The sequence below is a fragment of the Apodemus sylvaticus genome, chromosome 18, assembly GCF_947179515.1.
Source record: "Apodemus sylvaticus chromosome 18, mApoSyl1.1, whole genome shotgun sequence".
Taxonomy (NCBI): domain Eukaryota; kingdom Metazoa; phylum Chordata; class Mammalia; order Rodentia; family Muridae; genus Apodemus; species Apodemus sylvaticus.
The window spans coordinates 38,717,948-38,745,638 of NC_067489.1; the positions used below are offsets into that span (position 1 = coordinate 38,717,948).

Consider the following 27,691-nt stretch of genomic DNA (forward strand, 5'->3'; position numbering starts at 1 on the left):
TTCTCTCTCTCTGGTTTGTGCCTTTGTGAAGATTTGTAGCCATGGAGAAAATTACATACTGACTAATTTAACTTTATGATTAGCTAGCTAAATTTGGGTTAGATTTTTTTTCTTCACTTATCAGTGTCCTGAGATGAATGAATTAAATAATATAAAAGGTTCATAGGACTACCCACACATGGAAAGTTCCTAGAGAGGCAGAATTCCTTAGAAGTGCGGACAGTACTATGCAGTTTTATTGGAGCAGTAGCTAAGTGTCTTCTAGTGTGGATAATGTAGGAATGCACAGTTGTTTCTATTGAATGAATTCAGTTATGTAGGTGTGAGTAAATGTAGGTATTTCCCAGTTAACATAACATTTCATAATGTATTGGATAGTATATAGTAGGATTTTTGCCTATAAAATACTAATGGAGACAATAATAGTTATACTGTTGCCAAGTGCTAGGCATTGTTCTAAATACTCATATATATTATTTTTAATCTTATTTTTAAGCTACCCTATTTTAAAGATTAAGAAAGAAACCATGTGAAATTAAGAGATTTACCTAGTGTTTCTTTAGTAGTAATTGCATTAGGACCTAGGTCAGTTGTATTTCTATCTTCTCTTGTTATACATACAGATTTTCATCTAAAGGAGGCCTGTTAAAGATGTATTTATTTCACTACTTAATTCAGAACAGTTTTTTACCCTTTTTTTTGGGATTTGTTCCCGAGACAGGGTTTCTCTGTATAGCCCTGGCTGTCCTGGAACTCTTTCTGTAGATCAGGCTGGCCTCGAACTCAGAAATCTGCCTGCCTCTGCCTCCCAGAGTGCTGGGATTACAGGTGTGCGCCATCACCGCCTGGCAGTTTTTTACCTTTTTAAGATAAATGTTTCACCATACAGCCTAAGCTAGCTGCCCTTGAATTCTTTTAAACTCTGTAACTTCTTGTCTCAGTCCCTCAGTGTTGAGGTTATAGAAATATATCAGAACAAATCGATGCAAAAAATAGGTTTTAGGAATGCTTTTGAACTGGTCATAGTAGTACCTCCATGTAGTCTTATACACTTATATAATTGATAGACTGAAATAGGAGAATCATGAATTCAAGAATAAACAAGATTGTATAGTGAATTCAAGGCAGTCAGAACTAACAAGATCTTATTTCAAAAAGAAATTATTGAAAATATTTAAATTGATTTGCATGTTGATATTTGTGAATTGGAGCTTAATATTTATCAGTAATAGGAGGGTAATAGTCTTTTTAAAGACCAAGCTGAAATATTAGGTTAGGTGTAATAATGAAAAAAAAAAAAAAACCAGATTGATAGAAATAAATCTCTAAGGTATAGTATTTGTATGTGAAACTGTCTTGGAATTTTAATGTCCACCAAAGTTCTGGGGTTTCTTTTGAACATAGTAAATTATTTTTCTGGTTTGATATAGATCAGATTAACTCTTGCTTTTACTTTTTTAAAGGAGTGGGGTGGCCAACAGAAGAAGGCCAATAGATCATCAGAAAAGAATAAGAAAAAGTTTGGTGTAGCAAGTGATAAGAGGGTAACTAACGATATTTCTCCGGAGTCATCACCAGGAGTTGGAAGGCGAAGAACAAAGATTCCACATACGTTTCCACACAGTAGATATATGACTCAAATGTCTGTTCCAGAGCAGGCAGAACTAGAGAAACTTAAACAGCGGATAAACTTCAGTGATTTAGATCAGGTTTGTGAATTGTTTTGCAAATAAGATATACTCATGGCAAATACTTGAAATGGATTAAATAGTATATCTTAAGAATAAAAGATTGGGAAGAATAAAAGTTTCTCTATCTGTAGGAAGTGTTTTAAATTCTGTTGATATTATCTTTGGAGAGAAGCAAAGCTGTATTTTTACATTTGCCAAAGCTACTTCTCTCTGGGCTATTTTCTAATAGCTAGCTTAAATTATAAAAGCAGATTTTGCTAACTAGATAAAATTGCTACTAAGTAATACATTTGTTGGATAAGTGTGAATGTGCTTGGTTATCTAAAGTTTAGAATATAATTGACTTATAATAAAGTTCACCAAAATAAAGTTTAGATCTAAAGGCAAGTAGAAATGGTAATAATCTCTTCCCTGGTATTTTTTACCAGTATTTTATTGTCATATCTCTGTCTTGCAGAGGTAGAGGTTTCCAAACATGCAGAATAATAGGTTCAAGTTTAATATGACAGTGATAGTGTAAATGATTATGTAAATGTACTGTATACACATATGACAGGCACTAAACTGATGTGTGTGTGTGTTTGTGTGTGTGTGCATGTGTATGGTGTTGGAGATTAAACCCAGGTTCTTAAAGATACTTTGTAAACAGTCTAGCTCAGCTGTGTTGCCAGCTCTAAACTGCTTTTTCAGGTAGTGTTTCATGTAGATAAATCATTGTGCTTATATTCTACTAATTAATACCAATTTGTTGTATCCAACACCTGTATGAATTTTGTTAAGTAAATAGCAATATGGATTATAATGTAGCCCACAGTACTTGTGTTAGACTAATCTTACTCATATTTATCAACTGTGTTATCTCAAAAAAGGAAAGTGAGTAATAAAATTTTGATAATGTAGCATAATTTTGTAGATATGAAGCTCAAAGCTCTTTTACAAAACTATATCCTCATCTAATGTTGAAACTAAGAACATTGAAATCTTAAAAATTTGTTGCAAGATTAATGTTTATGTGATTTGGTTCCTTTTTGTATATAGAGAAGTATTGGCAGTGATTCTCAAGGTAGAGCAACAGCAGCTAACAACAAACGTCAGCTCAGCGAGAACCGGAAGCCCTTCAACTTCTTGCCTATGCAGATTAATACTAACAAGAGCAAGGATGCTCCGTCAAGTCTTCCAAAGAGAGAGGCTGCGACGACGACGACAGCACAGTGCAAAGAGCTGTTTGCTTCTGCTCTGAGTAACGACCTTTTGCAGAACTGTCAAGTCTCTGAAGAAGATGGGAGAGGAGAGCCTGCAATGGAGAGCAGCCAGGTAATAAAGTGGGTTCATTTGGGTGGCTGCTTTACAGATTTCAAGTATAGACATTAAGATCTTAAAAAGTACTAGGCTGTGCAAATAGGAATTTCAGTTAAGTAGAATTAGCTTTTCTCTAACCCTTTTCAATGATCTACCATATTTATTTTAAGTAGATTAATACTTTATTTCTATTTTTTAATACTTTATTTCTAAATAGTTGGGAAATTACACATTTGTGTTTATTAAATCTCTATTTGTGAAATACTGAACTGCTAATTTTTAATAAAGGGGCATTGGAATCAATGTAATTAGGTTTTTAAAAATGGATTTTATTCAGTGTAGCTATTGGGGCTGAAGAGATGGCTCAGTGGTTAAGGGCTCATATAACTCTTGTGGAAGATCCAGGTGTGGTTGCCAACATACACACTAGACAGTTCACTTCTCCTGAAACTCTGGCTCTAGGGAAGTCTGATATGTCTGCTCTTCACAGGCACCTGTGCTCACATGCACTGCCTACATAGATGTATACAACTAAAAGTAAAGTAAATCACGGAAAAAAAGAGTAAACAGTGTTGATATATATTTATTTAATGTATATGAGTACATTGTAGCTGTACTGATAGTTGTGAGCCATCATGTGGTTGCTGGGAATTTAATTCAGTACGCCTTCTCACTCTGGTCGGCCCTGCTCACTCCGGCTTTAAAGATTTATTTATTATTATATGTAGGTACTCTGTAGCTGTCTTCAGACACACCAGAAGAGGGCATCAGCTCTCATTACAGATGGTTGTGAGCCACCATGTGGTTGCTGGGAATTGAACTTGGGACTTTCAGAAGAGCAGTCAGTGCTCTTAACCATTGAACCATCTCTCCAGCCTCAAAAGTATACTACTTTTATTTTTATTTTTATAATACTACCAATTATTTGTAAAGAGGTATTATTAGAAGGTACTATTAGAAGGAATATTTAGGGCCAGTTAGATGGCTCAGAGGCTGCTATGCAAGCCTGGCAGCCTGAATGTGATACCTGGAACCCATGTAAAGGTGGAAGGAGAGAACCAGGCTATATTGCCACATACGCCTCTGGCATGTGTGTGCATACCTATACATATGTTGTGTGCATACCTATACATATTTGTGTGCATACCTATACATATGTTGTGCACATGCGAGGATCCCCCACCCCCGCTGCCACCTGGTGGAATATATAAATAATTTCTCAACAATTTGTTTTATAAATACCATTTTGGGGCCTGGTGAGATTACTTAGTGGGAGAACCTGCACTGCTTGGGTCCTGGCACTCTGTAGAGACAATGAGGGAGCGTGGAAGGAGCAGACACACAGCTGTGCTGCTGTGAACTGTCCATTTTTCCTCACTCGGCTTCCTCTGTTGGCTACAAGCTGCAGCTAAGCATTCAGTGCCCGGAGACCATGTAAAATAAATAGAAGGACACCACCAACTCCATACAATTGTTCAGATAACAGAAACTAAAATAGTTTTATAATTACTTTTAAATTGATGGTGATTGAAGTTTATTGACCATTATGTTTTAATTTTTAAAAAATCTAAGTTTAATTAAAAATTTCTTGCCTGTATAAACTTATATGGTAAACCTAGATATATCTTTGCTTGATAACACTATTGATGTGGAATAGATTATGCTTGGTTTTATATGTTGAATACTTCCAATGTTATTTTTCTTTTTAATACTTTTTCTACAGATTGTAAGCAGGCTTGTTCAAATTCGTGACTATATTACTAAAGCTAGTTCTATGCGAGAAGATCTTGTAGAGAAAAATGAAAGATCTGCTAATGTTGAGCGTCTTACTCATCTAATAGAGCACCTTAAAGAACAAGAAAAGTCATATATGAAATTTCTCCAGAAAATCCTTGTAAGTTTTAGACTTTTTAAGTGATTTGTGTTATTTTTATGATGTACCATGTACAAATACTGATGACATTCTGATGTCACTCCAGAGGAGTTAACATATTTTCAAAAATCGTGCCATCCATTATAACATTTTTATTGCCATTTTTAATAGTTGTATGATTTATACCACTAAAATATTTCAGGCTAGAGAAAATGAGGAGGAGGATGTTCGGACTATAGACTCAGCTGTGGGATCTGGTTCTGTAGCTGAGAGCACATCGCTAAACGTAGATGTGCAGTCTGAGGCTTCAGATACCACGGTAAGCGGCTTTTTGGTAATTAAAGTGCTGGAAATGAAGATTTGAGGTTTTCCTCCAGTTTTGAAGATGATAATTTTTGGCATCTTTAATAAAAAAATGTATTCTAGGAAAGAAACCCTCAAACTGTTAATGGTATACATAGTTTCTAAACATGGAAGCTTGAAAGCTTAATTAGTAACATTGTTGGAAATCTAATCATTTTTAGATTTCATTGCACAGAAATGTTAGTGAAGTTGGCTTTGCTCAGCACAGATTTCCTAATCTTAAGAAGCATTGGCAAAGTTCGATGCGCTGTAGGTGTAAGAACTGTTAGTATCACTGCTAGGCTGTGACACTCAGGGATATTACATGCAGTTGCTGGAGAAGTTTCCAAGTTCATTTTCTGGTGAGCCCTCATTTTAAATGTGCTAAGATTTTTTAAAAATTTCTCACGCTGTACTGTAGTAAAGCTAGACGTCTACAACCTTGAAGTCATAGCTAATAAACGAGGCACGACAATGCTGATAATATTTACTCTCCTCTCACTGAGGAAAAGGTAAGGGGGTTTCTGCCTATGAAGTCAAATTAATAAAACATTCTCCCCTTGGGAAAGAGTAATTTATAGAACTTTGGAAAAAGAAAAGGTTAAGATTGATTTAGTTTTAAGAATGTAGTACATTTCAAAACTGCTTGGCTTTTAGACACTTTTATTTGAACAGACGTGCACTTGTCTGAGTGCATGTGATAACCACTACACTGTGGAAACAACACTCTGATCATACACATGTGTAACTGCTAAACACATAGTACTAGTAAGCCTTTACTTTTGAAATGATTAGCACCCATGTATTGATTTTTGTAATATATTTCAAAATACCATTCAGCATTAGGAATTTGAGGGTTTGTTTCCTTTTATTACTGCTCTACACATTTTACCTGTTTCTTTTCTCCTCCCTATCCTTCCTATTTAAACTTTTCTTAAAATAAGAAATGTGTTTGAATTTTTTCTTTCTATTTAGGAAATACTCAGGGGATTTGATCCAAACAGTTGTTGAAAAATGGATTCTGCTGTGGGAAACTGTTTTCTGTTCATAGTGGTCCTGGGAATCATTTCTCACTTCTATACCAGGAGAAGCAGACGGGTTGGGTTGGCTGGTTAAAGGATTTTATAGGAGAGGTATGGGGAATGGTATAGTTGATTGTAATTTTCATACTAAAAATCCATAAAGTATTTACTGTGATCAGAAATTTCCTTTATAATGATGAAAATCATGGCCTTTTGTAAATTATTATGTACCAAATAAATGTTAAAATATGCCTTAGCAGTTTTTTATCCTTGAAAATTGTCACAGATACAGTGCTTGCTTATATTTAATAAGTAACTTTGTTTTGTAGAAACTTAAAAATCTAATTAAATTTACTTCCTTTTGGGGATGGCTTTGGGTTAAATTTTTTTTAAAGATGAAATGAGACATTTTTGTATTTATTTACAAGGCTGGCTTATATGTTAAACAGGAGTTTGTGTTAAGAAATTAATATGTTACACTATTTAATAAAGGAGGCATCTTTTAGTCTGAGAATTCGGCCCTGCATTGAGGACAAACTAGGGAATTCAGCTTCACAAGAACAGGTTTCAGACATTGACGTTACTACAAGTCCTAAAGGGAAAGGTGACAAAGCTCTTCAGAATGACAGGGAACTGAGACCTAATAGGAAATGTAGCGGAAAACGTGGATTTCCCTCAAAGGTATACTTCACAATGTTAACTTGGGAAGTCTTTAAATGAGTAGCTCTTTAGTTCTCTTTCTTCCTTATTTGCTTTTCTGTTAACTGCTATTACTCTTAACTCTATAAATATTCAACTCCATTAATATACTGTAATCTGTTTGAGTAAAATGCTGTTGCTAAGTATTTTTAATTCTTTTTGCTTTAGAATATACCTCTGCATGGATAAAATATGATAGCTGATTTTGATTCATTATAAATTATAAAGGATTAGAATAATAACTTGTTCTTTTTGCTATTGAAGGTTTAGCGTATATAAAACATTCTTAAACCTTGACAGTTGCTTTTGTTTATAATATTAGTGTTTATGAATTTGAAAGATACTTTAAATTTTTGTATTATCACTACAGAAGTTCATTAGAGACAAAGAAAATAGTATAAGATGTTAGATTTTTCTGTCCTTAATGGAAAAAATGCTTTTTTCCTGGTTTTGGCTTGTATTTGTGCTACTGTTTAAAACCCTTTTTTCTTCCTCTCTCTCCCTCTTGGGGGAAAAAAAGAGTTAGTTGATTTGCTCATTGATGCTTTACGGTTTTGCTAGATTTCCTTCTTCAGTGTTTGATTTTAATGTTTTTTGTTTTAGTTTTCTGTGATTTGTATAAAAAGCACTTAAATGAAGAAAACTGTTTCTGTAGTTCTTCTAATACATTTGAAAGAAGTAGCACTTATAAAACCATGTGTATCCTTTTAGCAAGAGCAAAATATTTTAGTAGTTTAGAGTATACTGTAGTAATTTCGTTGTTTTGTTACTAACTTGTTACTGATGATCAATTTTTTTTTTTACTTTTTAGTTATATTTTCCTTCCTTCCTTCCTTCCTTCCTTCCTTCCTTCCTTCCTTCCATTCTTTTTTCTATCTTTATGTTTAAAATGATGAAACAACCTCAAGTATTTTGGCAGTTTTTTAAATGACTTTTTTTGGTGTGTTGGGGGGTCTTTGGTTATACAAAGCATTAAGCTTCAGGTACTCTTTAAGCAGAGAAGTACCTGGTTGTCTTTAGACTTAATAGTATTGAAGGGGCAAAAATGGATGTGAGCTACTCCAGCTATGTTTTAAAATTGTTTTCCTTCCTTATATGATTGTCGGGCACTGCGGCATATTTACCAGGCCTTCTTTCACCCTGTGCTAGTTCATTAAGATCAAATAAACATACAACCCCCCCCCCCAAATACCCCAGAATGTTTCTGCTTCTTGGAAAGTATTATTACAAATAAGAATTGTAATTTAAACTTAATCAGGGATTTGTCAAAACTTATCCTTAAATCTTGATTTTTAAAAAAAATTATTTTTAGTGTGTTTGTGTGTGTGTGTGTGTGTGTGTGTGTGCGCGTGTATGCCTGTGGTGGGCCACAACATGTGTGTGGAGGACAACCTGTATTGCTCTCCCTAGACAGGATGGATGGGTCCTCAGGATTGACTCAGCCGTCAGATTTACTGTCCGCTGTATGGAAAGCTCTCCAGTGTGCCAGTCATCCTGCTGACCCTAGTCTTGATCCTTAAGGTCATCCTAATGCACATAATTCACAAACGATTTTAATTACAAAACCTTACTTTGTATCACTTGACTTTTAAGTTTTTTCTGTTTATAGAATCTGTTAACTCTAATCCCTTCCACAAAACCTTTCAAAATAAATTATGTTTGAAGAATAGAGGAAAAGTTTTGAGGTCTCATGTTAGATTTGGAGCTCAAATCAGCCTTATGGGTTGCAGGTTGATATGAAATGATAGCTATCTACAAAGACTGGTATTTTTGGTGTATTTTATAGATGTAATATTTTTGTTATGTAACAGTTTTATGTATACCCATCCTTTGAGAGGAGTACTGTCCCACCATTGTTTGAGACAGCACCTCTCATTAGCTTTTAACTGGACTAAACAGAGTAAGTAGTGAGATTGGCCATGAGTGTCAGGTATCTGCTTCTTTCCATCTTTGAAGGAGTGAGTTTACAAGTGCAGAGCACTAGGTCTGGCCTTTTTCTTTAAAAAAAAAAAAAAAAAAAAGGTTCTGAGGATCCCACTCAAGTTCTTGTGCTTCTAAGGCAAGCACCAATTCAATATGCCCCCCGCCCGGGGTCTTAAAGGCAGGGCCTTACTGTGTACCTAGAGTACATGGCTAGGGTGGAACCCCTATGTAGACCACACTGGCCTTGAATTCAGAGTTGTATCTGCCTCTGCCTCTCAAGTACTGAGATTTAAGGCGTGTACCACTACACCAGCTTCTCAGCTTTCTTCATGGTTGATTATAAATACTAACCTGAAATGTACATTATATGTATATAAAAACTGTTAGGTGTCATCAGCCTGCACTAAACTTGTAATTTCATCTAAACTTTCTGAGTGCTTAACTGTACTTTCGTCACTTTTTTTTCCCCATTTCTAAGTCACAATGTAAGATGTTGTCATGGCTACCCATTCTTATTTACAATGTTGATGGTTCTACTTGGGAGGAGGTAGATGGAAGAGGCTTTGTGCAGCGCTGGTGAAGGATGTCATCCGGAAGGAAACTTCTTGAGCTGTCTGTGTTCCCTGTGGTTTCTCTAGAAATCACATGTGCCCAGGGAAAGTAGATCAGTATATTCCTTTTTTACTTTTAAAAGAAATCACTTAACTCTTTACTTGACTTAGTAATTTTAGGGAAGAAATCATTTAAAATTTTGTATTCCCAACAAAAATTTGTTAGTGTGGCAAATTTGAAACCAAATCAATACATTAAAGGGAATATTTTTTTGCCAATGGATCAAAATAATAGAACTTTAAAATATTTTGATGGTAAATCATTTATGAAGAATATCTTTACAATATATATTTTATTATAATTGGGATTAAAATGTATTGCTTGGGGCTGTATTTACATTTCTGTTTTTGATTAGTTTTGTTCAGATGTGTTTTAAATTTTAATTTTGTGTATGCGTTTGTTTTTTTTTCTTCAATTTTTGAATACATGTGGCCTTAAACAAGAACTTTACCACTAAGCCATATCACCAGCCTACTTGGTCATTATGTCTTTAAAATTTTTTCTTTTAAAATATTGTTTTATTTAACATGTGTAAGTGTTTTACCTGTATTGTGTGTGTGTGTGTGTGTATGTGTGTGTGTGTGTGTATGTGTCTGCATGTATGATGCCAATAGAGATCAGAAGAGGATGATAGAGCCTAGGAATTTAGAGTTCAGTGGTTGTGAACCTGTATGTGAGTGCTGGGAACTGAACCTGTGCTGAGTCCTCTGCAAGAGTAACAAGTGTTTAACTGCTGAGCCATCTCTAATCCCATTGCTAATTTCTTCTAAGTAGTTCCTATTTAAGTCTTTTATGTTGCATATAGAGAGAGTGATAAATTCTTAGTGTATTGGGGAAGTCTTCCAGACTCAGTTTATGCCCCAAACTCAGCTAAATGGATGTAATTTAAAAGTTAAAAACTAATAAAAACACTTGATATAAAATAGAGTTTTCTGCTTTGTTACATACTTAATGTGCTTCAGTTAGGCCTTATTACATAAGATAATCAACAAATATATTTAAAAATTCTTGATCTTGGTTAGAAGTTGGTATGTTTACTCTCTGTGTCTTTGTCTTCTCCTGCCCCGCCCCCTCACTTATTTGCTTTTGTTGTATATGTTAAAAGTCATGTTCTGGAATGGGTAGAAAGTTTTGCTGCTTGATAGGTTGTAGAGAAAGTCTTTGAGAGCATTAGCTCAGTATAATTTGTAAGTGGTTCCCTATTATTTTGTCTGCAATATGTACAGCTCCATTTGCCTTCCTAGTCTTTGAACCTTCTGTTTTGTAAGAGTTTTTTTTCCCCCTTTCCTTTTAACTCCTCATAGTTTTTCACTGTAAAATTACCTAGTTTTTAATGTGGGACATAGCAATTTTCTAAGTATATTAAAACTGTATCTAGAGTTGTGTAATTATTTGAAACTAGTATCTGCTGTACTTTGCCATTGGCAAATGAAATAACTCTCAGGTATCAGAATTGCTGGTCTTATTTTTCAGGCCAGAGATCCTCAGCAGGAGCCTATGGAAGAGACAGAAAATTTGAAGAAACAACATGATTTATTAAAAAGAATGTTACAACAGCAGGAACAGCTGCGAGCTCTACAGGGCCGACAAGCTGCTCTTCTAGCTTTGCAGCATAAAGCAGAGCAAGCTATAGCCGTGATGGATGATTCTGGTATGTGATAGTCATGGGATAATAGTTTTAGAAGAAGGCTCGTTATTACAAAGTGAGTGCTATTACTGTATAGTCAGATCTTGGTTGTTGACTAGTTTAGCAACTTGTTATCAAGGTTACTCTGTCCTATGCTTTTCTTTGGTTATACGGAAGAGGTTGCAGGAACAACTCCTGGTTATCAGGCTGTACCATGCAACAGACAGCTCCTTTTCATCAGAGAGTACTGCTGAGAGGTAAAAGAGACAGGCCTGTATGTAGTACTCAGAGTGAAAGGGCTCTTGTTTCTTTTGTTTCCACTTTGCAGGAATTACTGTTTTTTTGTTTTGTCTTTTTGTTTTAAATCTCACTCACTAAGATTGTTGTTTGTTATTTGTCTTGCAAAGAAGGTTTAAAAACCCTAAGTGAGCCAGGCCTGTTATCATAACTAACCCCTGTGATCCTAGCACACTGAGGCAATGAGGCTCAAGACTTCTTCAGGTACAGGGAGATGACTTTGTTGGTAAAGTGCTTGTTCCAAAAGCATAAGGACCTTAACAACCACATTAAAGCCAAGCCGTCTGTAACCCTGGCTCCAGGAGGGACAGAGTCAAGAGGATCTCTGCAGTTCTGTAGTCTAGCCAGTTGATGAGCTTTGGGCTCAATGAGTCATCCTGTCTCAAAAATAAGATGGAGAGTGACTAAGGAAGATAGCCAAAATCAACCCCTGGTGTGTGTGTGCACATTGATGCCCTCCTCTAATACTACTTCATAGTGAGACTGGCTTATAAAATAAAGCAGGGAGAGCTGTAGGTTTGCTAGCTTAAGTATGCCCTGGGTGTGGTGCCAGAAAACAGAAACAGATGAAGTCTTAGAAGGAAGTAAACTAATGGGGCATCTTTAGTATTTGATGTTAGCAGTGTTATTTCGGTTAGATAGATATCCATTTGTATATATGAACTTTTAAAGCTGCTACTATACTCAGTATTTATGAGACTCAAAACATTTTTTTCTTTTTCCTTCAGAGCTATGTATAACTATAACTTAAGTGACAATTGACTTAATTAGTATTAATTCTTAATTTTGTAGACTTATTGTCTTCAAACTGCTTTTAAGTTTTTATTAGTTAAAAGTTAAGATTGTTGCTTATTAAAACTCAATAAAAGCTAGGGTTTTTTTTAAATTTTATTGTGAATTGACAGATAACAATTATATATATTTGCAAACTGATATAATAGACTTCCATTGGTTTAATTATAATTATGTTTTCTCATCAATTCTTAGTTTATTTATCTTTGAGCATTATAATTAGACCAGTTATTATTATTATTATTATTTGTTTGATTTTTGCTATTTGGGAGACATAGTAAGTTTCCTTAAGGATGCTTGCAGGATTGTGGGTTAGTTACAGGTTTATGGGTAACTAAGCAGTGGATGCACTGCTGCAGCTGCGTCTGGGTCGTTCCCATTAGTCTATCTGCCCGTACATCCCTTTGGAGCAGTGCAGCTCACAAAGTTCCTAATCTCTTCTCCACAATCTTGAGTAGTTGAATTTACATCATTGTGTTGGATTATCAGAATTGTAGGGTACTGGCTAAGGCTTTTTTACCCTTGGGACTATTTTATAGAAAAGGAGGCTTTATATAGAGACTATTAGTAGAAAGCTATTGAGTTTTAGGGTAAAATAGACAGAAATCTTCTTTTTTTTTTTATTTTCTAAATTCTTTGTTTACATTCCAAACATTTTCCCCTTTCCCGGTTCCCCCCTTCCCATATGTCCCATAAGCCTTCTCTCCACCCATTCTCCAATCACCTCCCTCCTTTTTCTCTGTCCTGGTACTCCCCTACAATGCTGGATCAGGCCTTTCCAGGATCAGGGCCCTGTCCTTACTTCTTCATGGGAGTCATTTGATATGCTACTTGTGTCTTGGGTATTCAGAGCTTCTGGGCTAGTTAATATCCACTTATCAATGATTGCATTCCATGTGTATTCTTTTGTGATTGGGTTACCTCACTTAGGATAATATTTTCCAGTTCCAATCATTTGCCTACAAATTTCATGAATTCATTGTTTTTAATTGCTGAGTAGTATTCCATTGTGTAAATATACCACATTTTCTGTACCCATTCCTCCATTGAGATACTCTGGGTTCTTTCCAGTTTCTGGCTATTATAAATAAGACTGCTATGAACATAGTGGAGCATGTGTCCTTAGTACATGCCGGGGTCCTCTGGGGATATGCCCGGGAGTGGTATAGTAGGGTCCTCCGGTAGTGTCATGTTCAGTTTTCTTTTTTTCTTTTTTTTTTTTTTATTTGATATATTTTTTTATTTACATTTCAAATGATTTCCCCTTTTCAGGCCCTCCCCCCCTCCCCGAAAGTCACATAAGCCCCCTTTCCTCCCCCTGTTCTCCTATTCACCCCTTCCTACTTCCCTGTTCTGATTTTGCCCTATACTGCTACACTGAGTCTTTCCAAAACCAGAGGCCACTCCTCCGTTCTTCTTGTACCTCATTTGATGTGTGGATTATGTTTTGGGTATTCCAGTTTTCTAGGCTAATATCCACTTATTAGTGAGTGCATACCATGATTGATCTTTTGAGACTGGGTTACCTCACTTAGTATGATGTTCTCCAACTCCATCCATTTGTCTAAGAATTTCATGAATTCATTGTTTCTAATGGCTGAATAGTACTCCATTGAGGACATCGGTACAGGGGGAAAGTCCCTAACAGAACACCAATAGCGTATGCTCTAAGATCAAGAATTGACAAATGGGACCTCATTAAATAACAAAGTTTCTGTAAGGCAAAGGACACCATCAAAAGGACAAATTGGCAACCAACAAATTGTGAAAAGATCTTCACCAACCCTACATCAGATAGAGGGCTAATATCCAATATATACAAAGAACTAAAGAAGTTAGACCCCAGAAAACTAAATAACCCTATTAAAAATGGGGTACAGAGCTAAACAAAGAATTTTCACCTGAAGAACTTAAGGTGGCTGAGAAGCATCTTAAAAAATGCTCAACTTCATTAGTCACTAGGGAAATGCAAATCAAAACAACCCTGAGATTTCACCTCACACCAGTCAGAATGGCTAAGATTAAAAATTTAGGAGACAGCAGGTATTGGCGAGGATGTGGAGAAAGAGAAACACTCCTCCACTGCTGGTGGGATTGCAAACTGGTACAACCACTCCAGAAATCAGTCTGGCAGTTCCTCAGAAAACTGGGCACGTTACTTCTGGAGGATCCTGCTATACCAAATTCCCCAGCATGTAAAAAGGATACATGCTCCACTATGTTCATAGCAGTCTTATTTATAATAGCCAGAGCTGGAAAGAAACCAGGTATCCCTCAATGGAAGAATGGATGCAAAAAAATGTGGTATATACACATGCCATTCTGACTGGTGTGAGGTGAAATCTCAGGGTTGTTTTGATTTGCATTTCCCTAGTGACTAGGTTGTTTTTCCCATCTTTTTTCCACTGGATGTTTTCCGCTCCTTTGTTGAAGATCAAGTGACCATAGGTGTGTGGATTCATTTCTGGGTCTTCAATTCTATTCCATTGGTCCACTTGCCCGTTGCTGTGCCAATACCATGCAGTTTTTAACACTATTGCTCTGTAGTATTGCTTGAGGTCTGGGATATTGATTCCCCCAGAAGCTCTTTTACTGTTGAGAATAGTTTTAGCTATCCTGGGTTTTGTGTTATTCCAGATGAATTTGAGAAATGCTTTTTCTAACTCTAAGAACTGAGTTAGGATTTTGACGGGGATTTCGTTGAATCTATATATTGCTTTTGGCAAGATGGCCATTTTAACTATATTAATCCTGCCAATCCAAGAGCATGGAAGATTTTTCCATTTTCTGAGGTCTTCTTCGATTTCCTTCTTCAGAGACCTAAAGTTCTTCTCATACACATCTTTTATTTGTTTGGTTAGAGTCACACCAAGATACTTTATATTGTTTGAGTTTTAGGTTAAAATAGACAAAAAATTTCTTTTACAAAAATACACTATTAGGATTTCAACAAAAGGCTGTAAGTAGGAGATGTATATTTGAACTTTATATACTTCTTCAACAAGAATTTTAGCTTAATTTTAAGACAGTTTTCCCCTGTGTTTATATAATTTTACAGAAGAAAACTGATGAAAGCAAGGGTTAGTGTTTCTAATTTGTTCAGAGACACAACTTCCTTAAAGAAGGAGGGCTTTTTTTTTTTTTTTTTTTTTTTTTTTACTGTCCAGCAAGTTGTTAATTATCTGAATTCTAATTTTAGTGTTTTCCACAGAGAGTTTAGACTAGAAAAAGGTTTTTGTCAGTCTCAAATACTAGTTTTTAGTTTTTAGTTGTTATTGTTTTGGTTTGTTTGTTTGAGCAGAAAATGATGGTATTTTTCTTTAAAAGAAGCATTTTGTAGCTTCTGGCTTTTAAAATTGAAGGGCTAAAAGGATAAAGATGGGGTACTGGGTAGTAGAGCAGTAGGTATTGTCAAAACTGTCTTCAGAAACATGCTTTAGGAGGATGAGAGGATTTTTGTTTTGTTTTGAATGAAGATGATAAAACCTGTGGTCTTAGTGTAATTGCTCTATCACTAGCGACTCCTTGAGTACATTTATTTGTTCACTGTGGAGTGCCAAGCCTGGCTCATGGGCGTGGTCTGCGTCACTGCATGGTCTATGGAGCACTGTCAGTCTTAGCTATATAGTGTTAACTCTGCCCTTCAGTGGAGCGATGAGTGGGCGGTCAGAGCAAGAGCTATACTCCAGAGAGCCGTGTTAACTTTCAGTCTATACTTTGTAGGAAAACATGCCCATTCCTGAATGGCAGTATTGGTTTTCTTGGAGGAGGCATAGTCAGCACTGCTGCCTCTATCTCATAGAGCCTTCCTATCTTGGACAACAAATCACACTTACTAATTGGGATTATAGTCCTAGCCTTCCTTGTATGTTGAGATTGAAAAACATGAGTTGCTAGAGTTTTAGCAGTTGTCTCATTAATTTTTCATTGTCAGTTATAAACCTCTAATAAAATGATTGGCTGACGGATAAGTAAGATAATTAAAAGTTTCAAATTAGTGTTAGGTTGAAGTTCTTCCCCCTTCAAAATATATGCTTAACTTGATGCTTCTTTATATTGAATATAGTATTTAATTTTGTTTTCAGTTGTTACAGAAACTACAGGAAGCTTATCTGGAGTCAGCATCACATCTGAACTAAATGAAGAACTGAATGATTTAATTCAGCGTTTCCATAATCAGCTTCGTGATTCTCAGGTGATTAGTTTATATAATATAGTTAAGTTTAGAAATCACATTAATTAACCCAGTAGATCTCAAGCCTTAGTAAACAAATATCTCCTAGTTTGACTGTTCAAAAAAAAAAAATGGAGCTGGGTGGTAGTGAGTTATGGTTTTAATCCCAGCACTCTGAAGGCAGAGACAGGTGGGTCTCTGAGTTCAAAGCCAGCGTATTCTACAGAATGAGTTCCAGGACAGCCAGAGCTGCACAGAAAAACCCTGTCTTAGAAAATGAAAAAGGGAAAAATGGATACAGAATCCTTCAACCTCCAAAATTATTATTTCTAAGATTTGAGTTGGCCCCATATGATTCTTAACATTATCTTTTGAGAAATTCTAGGTTAGAGGAAAATCTACTTTAAGATTTATTTTATTTTTATTTGTATATGTATACCTGAATGTGTGTGTCTTTCATATGCATACAGAGGTCAGAAGCGGGTATCAGATCCCCTGGGACTAGTGTTACAGTGATTGTGACTGCCTGTGTGTATGGTAGGACCTAGGTCCTCTGTAAGAGCAGCCAGTATTCTCAACCAGTGAACCATGGATCCACACCCAGAAACGCTAATTTAACTGCTGAGTAGTACGGGTTTCTTTTTGTAGGTTGCTAGATAAGCATTCTTTTTTACTTCTTTTAAACACTGGGTGGTTATAAACTTTGAGACTTGAAGTTAGGCTGTGTATGGTAGTGCTTGCTTTAATCCCAGCACTGGGAGGCAGAAGCAGATGGATTTATGGATTCAAGACCAGCCTGGTCTACATAGTGCGATCCAGGACAGCCAGGGCTACATAATGAGACTCTGGCTTAAAAAACAACAACAACAAGAACAACAACAACCCAGAGATTTAAAATTAGTTTTAAGTTTATGCCCTTGTATTATTTTATCTTATTGACAATGTTAAGGAAGGCTTTTGAGGGAGGAGGAATATTTTTGTTTGGCTTGGTATTGAAGCCAAGTCGTACTTTGTTAGACACACTGACCTCACCTTTTACATTTTCTGTGTTAGCCTCTTAAAGCACTTAGACTACAGGCTTGTACTGCCATGTCTAGCAGGACAGTTTAGAACTTGGTGAAATGATGATGTGGGTGTGGAATTTGAATGTGGGATCTGGAGAAGAACGGGTGATCATAGCCTCTCACTGGGAAAGGTAGCCATGTGTGACTTGCTCACCAAGAAAACAAGGCGCGCCATTCATTTTGGACAGTTATCTAGCAAAGGTTAGGAAAGTTTTCTAATGAATCTGTCAACCCTTACATAAGAAGCTCTCGGATCCTCAAAGGATATAGGTATAAGATTGTTAGTGGAAGGGCGGTGTTAATAACAAAATAGTAAACAAAATAAATATCATCGTACAGTAAAATGCAACTTAATTTTCTTTGTTTTAAATGATTTTTTCCCCTTTTTTAAAATTTTTATTTTTTAAATTTAAGCCTCCAGCTGTTCCAGACAACAGAAGACAGGCAGAAAGTCTTTCATTAACTAGAGAGATCTCTCAGAGCAGAAATCCCTCAGTTTCTGAACATTTACCTGATGAGAAAGTACAGCTTTTCAGCAAAATGAGAGTACTACAGGAAAAGAAACAGAAAATGGACAAATTACTTGGAGAACTTCATAACCTTCGAGATCAGCATCTGAACAACTCATCATGTGAGTAAATCTGATTCAGCAGTATTATGTAAAGGGCACATAAGTACACATGCTGGCATGTAGTAGTTACTTAGTACGTATTTGATAGTTTCAAAAAAACATAATATTTGAAAAAGAAACTTGAATCTGAAAAGCTTTTTAATAAGCCAGGATGTGATGAACAGATGTTAAATCTATTTATAAAAGAAAAAAAAATGAAGTTGGGATAATTAGAGTTAGTCTCTAGTCACATTCTCAATCCTAGTTCCCGCCCCACAGTAACTTAGTTACTAAGTTACTCATAAGTGCTGGAACTTGGAGTCAGCTTGGGTAACCCCAGCTGGCCATTATTACCGTAACATTCCCATTTTTGTCTAGGTGAAAAATTAAAATGGATAGGGGCTAGGAACACCATTTTTAGAATCCCCATTCTTGACCTGTAAGTATGGCTCAGCAGCCAAAAGCACATACTGCTCTTGCAGAGAATCCAGGTTTGCGTCCCAGACCCCAATTAGGCAGCTCCCAGATCAGTCCAGTTCCAGGGACTCTGATGGCCTCTGGTTTTTATGGGCACCTGCATGCAGGTGATGGACATAAATTCACACAGGTACATATACATAAAATATAAATAAATCATTCAAAATAACAAAAGAATTGGATGTTCTCTCTTGTGTTTTGAGGCAAGATTTCACAATGGCGATTAGGCTTCAAATTTGCAGTCTTCCTGCCTCTCAGTCTCCAGGTCTGGGATTATATGTTTGCATTGCCACACTCATCTTGAAATATTAGCTCTTTATTCTTCACATATCTCCTGTTTCTCTGTCACTTTCAAAGGAACCTGACTATTTCTGTGCTAAAACACACTCACTTCACCCTCTTAATTTCAGCTACCTGTCTCTTCCTGTAGAGGATAATATCAGTTGTTAGCGTTTAAGAACAGAGGAAGACAACTAAGAAAATCTTAAGATTTGAAAGGTCTATTTATGACTTTATTTTAGTTTTATATACAAAGAAAATCATACCTTGCTGCCTGACAACGCTTAAGAAACCACTCCTTCTAGAAAACCATATAAGAGCAGTAGTTGTAAAAGGAAAAATGATTAAAGAATAGTATAACGAGGCCATTGGAAACCAGCTGTAATAATTGTGGCATTAAAATGCGATAGTCTCATTGAGGAAGACATAAATGGCTGTAGTTTTGAAGTAGTTGGAGGTAGAAAATTACAGTCTTAATACCTAATTACCTGCTAGGATTGGCCTTTTGTGTTCTGTACATCCCTCTTTAATCTCAGATAAATTTATTCTATGATTCTTCTGGTTGTTTTTCTAGCATATAGCATTGTAATTCTTGTCAGTGTCTGTCTTGTTTTAACCTATTATATCCTTGTAGCTATAATGCAAAAGTTCTAGACAGTCTGGAAGGAGGAAGTAAAAGTATTTTTCTTGTGTATTTTGATGTGTTGTTGAGCTGTTAACAAGTGGCCAGATTGAAATCTTCAGGTTTTAAGATGCTAACTAATTTTATTTTGTTTGTAAGAATCCTAACTGTAAACATATGCTGGTTCATACCATGCTTAGTCTGATAATTGCTTTTTTTTTCTCTCTCTTTTATAGTTGTGCCTTCAACTTCTCTCCAAAGAAGTAGGGATAGGAGAAGTTCATCTGTAGCTCTGTCTACTCCTGTGGGCTTTGCACCAGCTGTCAATGGAGAGGCCAATGGTCTTATCTCCTCTGGTCCTTGTCCTGCTGCCCCTCTAGTCCCTCAGAATGAGAGTGAAAATGAAGGTCATCTAAATCCAGCTGAAAAACTACAGTAAAATACTTTTTGCAATCATTCTTCACATCTATTAAATAATTAAGTAATGAGGATAATATTTTAAACTGTTGAAAATTTGTAAGAAACTGAAGTTTAATAAGATAAACATTCTTAAGATATATGTTGGAAGAAGGAGAAGATGTAATATCTATGAATCTTATCAGTTGGCTAAAAGAAATATGGCGTCGTTCAGGTAGTTTCTGTAAACTGCTGTTAATCATTTTTCAGAGAAAGGGTTACAAATAGAAAGAACTGTAGGTAAAATATTTTAATATTCAAACAAGCCCTATGCTCGGGAGTCTTACTTCTGAAACTTTATTATACAAGACCGTGTCAGTGTGAGCAAAACACTTAGAAAGCATTTGATTCGGCACCTGATGTATATGACATCCAGTTCACGCTGTTGGAGTTTTCTTTTGCTTTTTGTTTTTGTTTGTGTGTTTTGAGACAGTGTCTCACTATATCACCAGTCTTTAGATCTTACTGTATAGACCAGGCTGGCCTTGAACTCACAGAGATTTGCCTGCCTCTGCCTCCTAAGTATTGGGATTAAAGACATGTGACAACATGTTCAGCTGAAACTATTTTTAAAATTGACAGATGCCCTGAGAATTTGATTTAAATCTGTGTGTGTGTGTGTGTGTGCGTGCGCCAACTGCTATTAAGTGAAAATAAGGGTTTTTTTTTTCTTTTTCTAAAATGGTGTTGGTGTTAATGTTACATTTTTTTTAATCAGGAAGTTAAATGAAGTTCAAAAGAGATTGAATGAACTGAGAGAATTAGTTCATTATTATGAACAAACATCAGATATGATGACAGATGCTGTAAATGAAAATACAAAAGATGAAGAAACTGAAGAGTCAGAATATGATTCTGAACATGAAAATTCTGAACCTGTTACTAACATTAGGTGACAACAAGTTTCTTCTTCCCAATGTATTCATCTGAACGTATACATGCATGTGCAGTTTGGGCAGGGAGGTACATTAGCGAAGTGTTCATCATTAGCTTCATATTCTAGCTTTTACAGTGGAAGTTATCATTAGTGTAATAATCATTCTTGTCCTATGAAGAAAAAGAAGGAAATGCTGAAGTCAATAATTTAGGAAAATTGCTGTTTGTTACTTAATGTAAGTAAGTTTATGAAGTATCAAATTTAGCGTTTTTTTCCCCTGCTTCTATACTTTAGGTATATTTTGAGTTTTCAGATGCTTTTATTTATAAACTTCTAAGTTTATGGAAAAGCAAATTAAAAATCAGGAGTCTTTTATTAAGAATTCCAGTTTAAATGATTTAGTTAATGTTATTCTTAGCTTGCAACTACATTATTATAGGCCTGAGGTAGATTTTTCATTTTTATTTATTATTATTGTTGTTTTAAATAACTTGGCTTTAATTTCGTTCAGAAATCCACAGGTAGCTTCTACCTGGAATGAAGTGAATGCTAACAGTAATACACAGTGTGGTTCTAACAATAGAGACGGGAGACCAGTTAATTCTAACTGTGAAATTAATAACAGATCTGCTGCCAACATCAGGGCTCTAAACATGCCTCCATTAGGTATGATTTCCTATATTCACAGAAAAATTTTCAAATTACTGTTGTGAAGTAGATTATACTCTTAATGTTCTAAAATCACATACTTGAATGATACTTGTTTTCAACAGACTGTCGATACAATAGAGAAGGAGAACAGAGGTTGCATGTAGCACGTGGTGAGGATGAGGAGGAAGAAGTAGAAGAGGAAGGAGTCAGTGGGGCTTCCTTATCTAGTCGTAGGAGCAGTCTGGTTGATGAGGCACCAGAAGATGAAGAATTCGAACAGAAGATTAGTAGACTCATGGCTGCAAAAGAGAAACTTAAACAGCTCCAAGATCTTGTTGCTATGGTGCAGGTCAGTTTGTTGAAACAGTACAGTCATGTAAGATGAAAGTTTTTTGTGTGTGGTTAATTATTATGTTGTTATAACTTCTTTTCATTTTCTGACATCAAACTTTCTTATATTCAGGACCCTGCAGATACACTAAGGGCAAGCGTGTTACCACTGAGTTACATTCCCCAGCCCTGTATTTGAATCCTAGGTGTACCCATTAAAGGCTTAGTAGTTTACATGCTATAGACATCAGATCCTGCAAACTTGAGAAATTGAACCTGACATGGTGGTGCACATCTGTAGTCTATCACTTGGGAGGTAAAGGCTGGAAGATTAGGAGAAGTTCAAAGTTATTCTTGACTCTATGCAAATTAGAGGCCTGCTTTAGGCATAAGACTTTCTAAGAAAAACTTGGGGAGACGAGTTAGAGTAGGTATATTTGTCTTTATAAAGCATATAATGCCTTTTACAATTTATTGGTGAGAATGCAACCATATGTATATAGAAACATAGGAGCATGGCAGTGTACCACTGTAGTTTTATGTACAGCCCTGCATAATTGTTTTTGCTGATGAGTGTTGAGTGGAATAATAAAAAAGTAGAACCAGACATTCTTAAGCTAATGCCTCTGCCCTGCGGACTGTCGAGCCAAGCACTGGCGGGCAATGGCCGACCTGTTTTTATCTTGTGGAGATTCTGACTCTGAACTCCACAATCTTTCCACCCAGCTCACTAGGTTCCCATTGGTGAGTCGCTACCACGCCAACCCCATGCTTTAAATCCCCCACCGCCTTTGTGGAGCACCTCAGGCAAACCTACTGGCCGCCATACCTTTCTCTCTCTCTAACCCAGGCAAGTTGCAGCATGAAGGAAAACACAACACAAACTTAGTTCAGAAACAATGGTAACTCAGTCTCTGGATGCAACAACTAAAACCTAATCTTGTAAGCCTTATTAAAATCTGATTCCTCCCATGGTGAATTCTTGTGAATCTGCTGTGATACTAGGAAACTGCTGTCCCAGTTCCCAAAGGACTAACTCCCTCCTGCTTCCTCTCTCCTCCATCCAACCTGGAAGTCCCACCCACTCACCCAGTGATTGGCTCCTTTATTCATTAGGGGATTGGTTCACAAGAACAGCCCCATCCACAACAGATGACACTAGCCTCATATAGATCTCATAAAAACATGAGGTAGATATTAAACAAACTGCAAAAGTTAATTGCCCAATGTTATATAATTATGATGGCTAGAATTCATAACTTAGAGCAAAGCTTTATATTTTATGATTTGTTTTATGTATGTGAGTACACTTACTATCTTCATACACACCAGAAGAGGGCATCGGATCCCATTACGAATGGTTGAAATTGAAAAGCCGCCATGTGATTGTTGGGAATTGAACTCAGGACCTCTGTGAGAGCAGTCCATGCTCTTAACTGCTGAGACATGTTTGAAAATAATTTATACATATGTACAGATAATTATGTAAACATTAACACTTCCTTATTATCTAATGTGGTCCAAAGATTTACTGAGCTTTTTGCAATTTACAATGGTAGGTATAATTTTTCTAGAGCAATAAAAATGGTTAAGTTTGTAAAATTATTCCTTTGCTTTTTTTCTCTGTTTCTTTCAAGTGTTTTGTTAGATCATTGGCATGTATTTACCAAACCTTTTAACTTGAATGGAAAATTTCTAATTGCTCACCAGAATCATTATTATTTGATAATCTAAGCAAAATGAATTCATGTGCCCATACCTTTTATTACATTTTTATTATATTGGTGTACTATACCTTGTTTATACATTGGATTTTGGCTTTTTCTAACTTTTCTCTATGAGAAGAGAGCTATTGAAGAAAAGAAAGTACGTAAGCGTACCCAGCTCTGCATGTAAAGTGTGCAGAGACGTCTTTTCATGTCTATGTGCCTATTATTTTTGCTCATACATGTGAAGTAGTTGGAAAAAGCACACAAGCTAAAGAAATCGATAGAATGGCTATCTTTCTGCTTTTCTACTTTACTTTTTGAACCTAGGCCACATGAAATCCGCCTGCCTCTCCCTCCCAACTGTTGGGATCAAAGGTGTGCGCCATCACTGCCTGCCTCATTAGTCCTTTAAGACCAGTGGGTGGCAACACTTTTTGGGGATGAAAGACTCTTTCACAGTGCTTGTATATCAGATATTTACATTTCTATTCATAACTAGAAAAAATACAGTTATGAAGTAGTAATGAAATCATTTTATCATTGGGGGTCCCCACAACATGAGGAAACGTGTTAAAGGGTCATAGCATTATGCAGGTTGAGACCCACTGCAACCTAAGATAACCTTAATAGTCCATTGAGAAACTAAAGTGTGAGAGACAACTTTCAGGCAGCTTTGTTTTATATTTTTTTCTCATACTTTAGTTTTTCTGTGTCCTATTTTGTGAAAATACTTCATATACAGCTTCTTCATTTCTTAAGTTATAACAGTTCTTGCCAGTGTCCTGTTCATATGAACATTGGGCTAGGTTTATTCTTTTGATTTATACAAAGACTAGAATAGTGTCAACATTTCAAAATTCATAGTTCTATAGTTAATAAGAATCAATTCTATTCATTATGATATTATTAGAATATTGTTTCATAAAGTTAAAATTTCAGATGTAATCTTCAGAAAAAGCATGGATTATAAATAAACACTTCAAGAAAGTGTACGAGCTCATTTTCATTCCCTACTAATCATTCCATTAGCTCAACAACAGGAGCAGTCTACAGATAGTAAGATAGACTTTATGTTTCTACTTAATCACGACAGATTTTTGATAGGATCTCCCTTGCTCCTTCCCTCCCTCCCTCCCTCCCTCCCTCCCTCCCTCCCTCCCTCCCTCCCTCCCTCCCTCCCTCCCTTCTTTCCTCCCTCCCTCCCTTCCTTCTTCCTTTGTTTTTAAATATAAACCAACTCCCAACCCTTCAGACAGGAAAGGTCTCATCCTGTATCTCCTTCTGACTAGGAATTCACTGTCTGTAATCCAAGCAGGTCTTTAACTAATGGAGAGCCTCTTGCTTTGTTAGCCTCTTGAGTACTTAGGATTATGGGAATGAGCTACTAGGTATATCTTATTATCTCTTGTATCATAAATATTCATACTCATTTGGAAAATTAAAGACAAAAATGAGGGGAAATTTTAAACAAATAGTGGGCACAGATTATTTGAAATACTATAATAGATGCATCTTAAAATTCAATATCAAGTTTCTTGCTCCATGATAATTTTTTAGTTCCTGCATATTTGACACAATGCTATTCTTTGATAGCTCATTATTTCAATAAATAAGAAATGGCAAGTTGCTGGGCAATGTTGGCATATTCTTTTACTCCCAGAATTTGGGAGGCAAAGGCAGGTGGAGCTCTGTGAGTTTGAGGCTGGCCTGGTTAATGGAGATAGGTCCAGGACAGCCAAGGCTATACAAACCCTGCCATCCCAAATCCCCACCCTACCCCATCTCCCCCCAAAAACAAGTTAATTTTTGTTAAACATGTTTTAGTTCATAATACTGTAATGAAATACCTGAGGTTGTGTCCCTTTATTAAAAAAAATAAGCTTATTTAGTTTATAGTTTTGGAGGATTTAAGGGTCTACATTTCTGGGTAAATGTTGTAAGGCTGTGCAGAACAGTACATGTCAAAAGGTGGGGATGAGCAGTATGTTTCCGAGTCTGCCCTTTGGTCCAGTGTTTCCTCTCCCCTCCCTGGCCCGTCCTGGAGCCTTTCTATACCCTTCCTCTCCATGTTCACTTACAGGGAGGGCCTCCACCTTCATGAATTTACCTAATTCAGTAACTTTAAAAGGCCTCATGTCAAACATCATACTGGAATTAAATTTTCACCCTCCTAATATTTCATAGCGGGGATCAAAAATAACATGTGAACCTTTGGGGAATGCACACAAGCCTTATCCCAACCACAGCAGTAAGTACTGGCAGCTTAGGCTTTATGTGGCGGGACTAAGGATGTCAGTAGATCATAGACCGCTTGCCTCTGTGCCCAGGGCCTACGTTCAGTCTCTACACAACAAAATTGTAATGGGCCCATTTTAGTTTTAGCACTTAATTTCTCATCATTGATAGAGGATACACTTCGGTTTTCTTTAGAAACTATATCAAATATTTATATCAACTGACGTCAGTTTTTAGCCTACTAAATTATATAAAGTGTAAATTAGATAATGTTTTTGGATTTCCAGATAGTTTTATATAATTTTGTTGTTTCAGGATGATGATGCAACTCAAGTGGTTGTCCCTGCTGCATCAAATTTGGATGATTTCTATGCAGCAGCAGAAGATACCAAACAAAATCCCAATAATGCAAGAGAAAATTCTAATAAAATAGATTCTGGAGGAAATGAAAAAACAAGGTATGGTAAGCTTTTACTTTCATAATAAAAACTCAAGAGCCAATTATTTAGTTAGGTGCTTACTGTGTTATATTTTGCTTAATATCCTTATTTTATTGGAGCCCACAAATATGTCAATTTAATTATAGAGAGAAATTTTATGAGGCTAAACTACAGCAGCAACAGAGAGAGCTTAAACAATTACAGGAGGAAAGAAAGAAATTGATAGAAATTCAAGAGAAAATTCAAGCAGTGCAAAAGGCATGCCCTGACCTTCAGGTAATTATAAAACTTATTTCCTTCAGTGTGTTTGAAATGTTTAAACATTAATGTCAGTGTGAACTGGTCTGTCTTTACTGGGGCCGAGGTGGCAGATTATATTTGCCAATTTTCTGATTACTGAAATGAATGAACTAATAAAGAAAGAGATTTGGGCTATTTTTTTTTTTCACTTGAAAATTTGTACATGGGAATTAAATAGTTACTTCCATTTTTGTATTGGGCTAGTTACCCATTTATTTATGACATGGAAATTCAAAACTATTATCACATTAAGAATTCTGGCTTACATTTAGCAGATATAGATCAACATTCCATTTTTATTGATTTAGGATTACACAGCAAAACTTTTAAACCATCTTGAGTTATTTTATTCCATTAGTTTATTTATTTATTCACTTTACATTCTGATCACAGCCCCTCCTCTCCTCTCCTCTTTTCCCCTCCCCTCCTTCTCCTCCCCTCCCCTCCCCTCCTAGTTCCCACCCTTACATGTCCCTCCCTCCATTATCCTCTCCCCTTCTCCTCAGAGAACAGCTCCCCTTGGGTACCACCCCACCCTATAGGACTAAGCGCAATCTTTCCCACTGAAGCCCAACCAGGCAGTCTAGCCTAGGGAAGGGGATCTAGTCACAGGCAACAGAGCCAGAGACAGCCTCTGCTTTAGTTGTTAGGGGACCCACATGTTATCATGGGACCAAGCTGCACATCTGCTGCAAACATGTAGGGGACTTAGGTTGAGCCCCTGCATGTTCTTTGGTTGGTGTTTCAGTCGCTGTGACCCCCAAGGGCCCAGGTTAGTTGACTCTGTAGGTTTTCTTGTGGTGCCCTTGACCTCTCCAGCTCACTCAATTCTATCCCGAACTCTTCCACAAGACTCCCAAGCTCCATCTGATGTTTGGCTGTGGGTCTCTGCATCTGTTACTATCTGCTGCTGGATGAAACCTCTCTGGAGTCAGTTATATTAGATTCCTGTCTTCAAGAAAGCTGAGTATCATTAATAGTGTCAGGGTTTGCCCTCTTACATGGGGGACATGGGTCTCAATGTTGGGCCAGTCATTGGTTAGCCATTCTCTTAATCTCTGCTCCATGTTTGTCTTAGTCAGGGTTTCTATTCCTGCACAAACATCATGACCAAAAAGCAAGTTGGGGAGGAAAGGGTTTATTGAGCTTACACTTCCACATTGCTGTTCATCACCAAAGGAAGTCAGGACTTCTTCTCAAGCAGTTCAGGAAGCAGGAGCTGATCATAGTGGATTCAGAGGTGGTCATGGAGGGATGCTTCTTACTGGCTTGCTTCCCCTGGCTTGCTCA

At 36.5% G+C, this 27,691-nt stretch overlaps 1 protein-coding gene across 12 annotated transcripts in view; it reads left to right on the plus strand.

Annotated features, from left to right (window-relative positions):
- Pcm1 (pericentriolar material 1) overlaps positions 1–27,691 on the plus strand; it is a 93,975-nt gene that overhangs the window by 15,091 nt on the left and 51,193 nt on the right. For 4 of the 12 annotated variants that reach the window (XM_052162363.1, XM_052162366.1, XM_052162364.1 and 1 more), the window contains exons 3-16: positions 1,464–1,709; positions 2,730–3,005; positions 4,714–4,884; positions 5,066–5,182; positions 6,720–6,908; positions 10,935–11,112; positions 16,263–16,372; positions 17,830–18,046; positions 19,640–19,838; positions 20,578–20,751; positions 21,248–21,402; positions 21,510–21,736; positions 25,977–26,119; positions 26,248–26,377. In XM_052162363.1, the coding sequence (XP_052018323.1) occupies positions 1,464–1,709; positions 2,730–3,005; positions 4,714–4,884; positions 5,066–5,182; positions 6,720–6,908; positions 10,935–11,112; positions 16,263–16,372; positions 17,830–18,046; positions 19,640–19,838; positions 20,578–20,751; positions 21,248–21,402; positions 21,510–21,736; positions 25,977–26,119; positions 26,248–26,377 (2,532 nt within the window). The remainder of the gene's footprint in view (positions 1–1,463; positions 1,710–2,729; positions 3,006–4,713; positions 4,885–5,065; positions 5,183–6,719; positions 6,909–10,934; positions 11,113–16,262; positions 16,373–17,829; positions 18,047–19,639; positions 19,839–20,577; positions 20,752–21,247; positions 21,403–21,509; positions 21,737–25,976; positions 26,120–26,247; positions 26,378–27,691) is intronic. The other 8 variants (XM_052162368.1, XM_052162372.1, XM_052162371.1 and 5 more) reach the window with 6 other exon arrangements.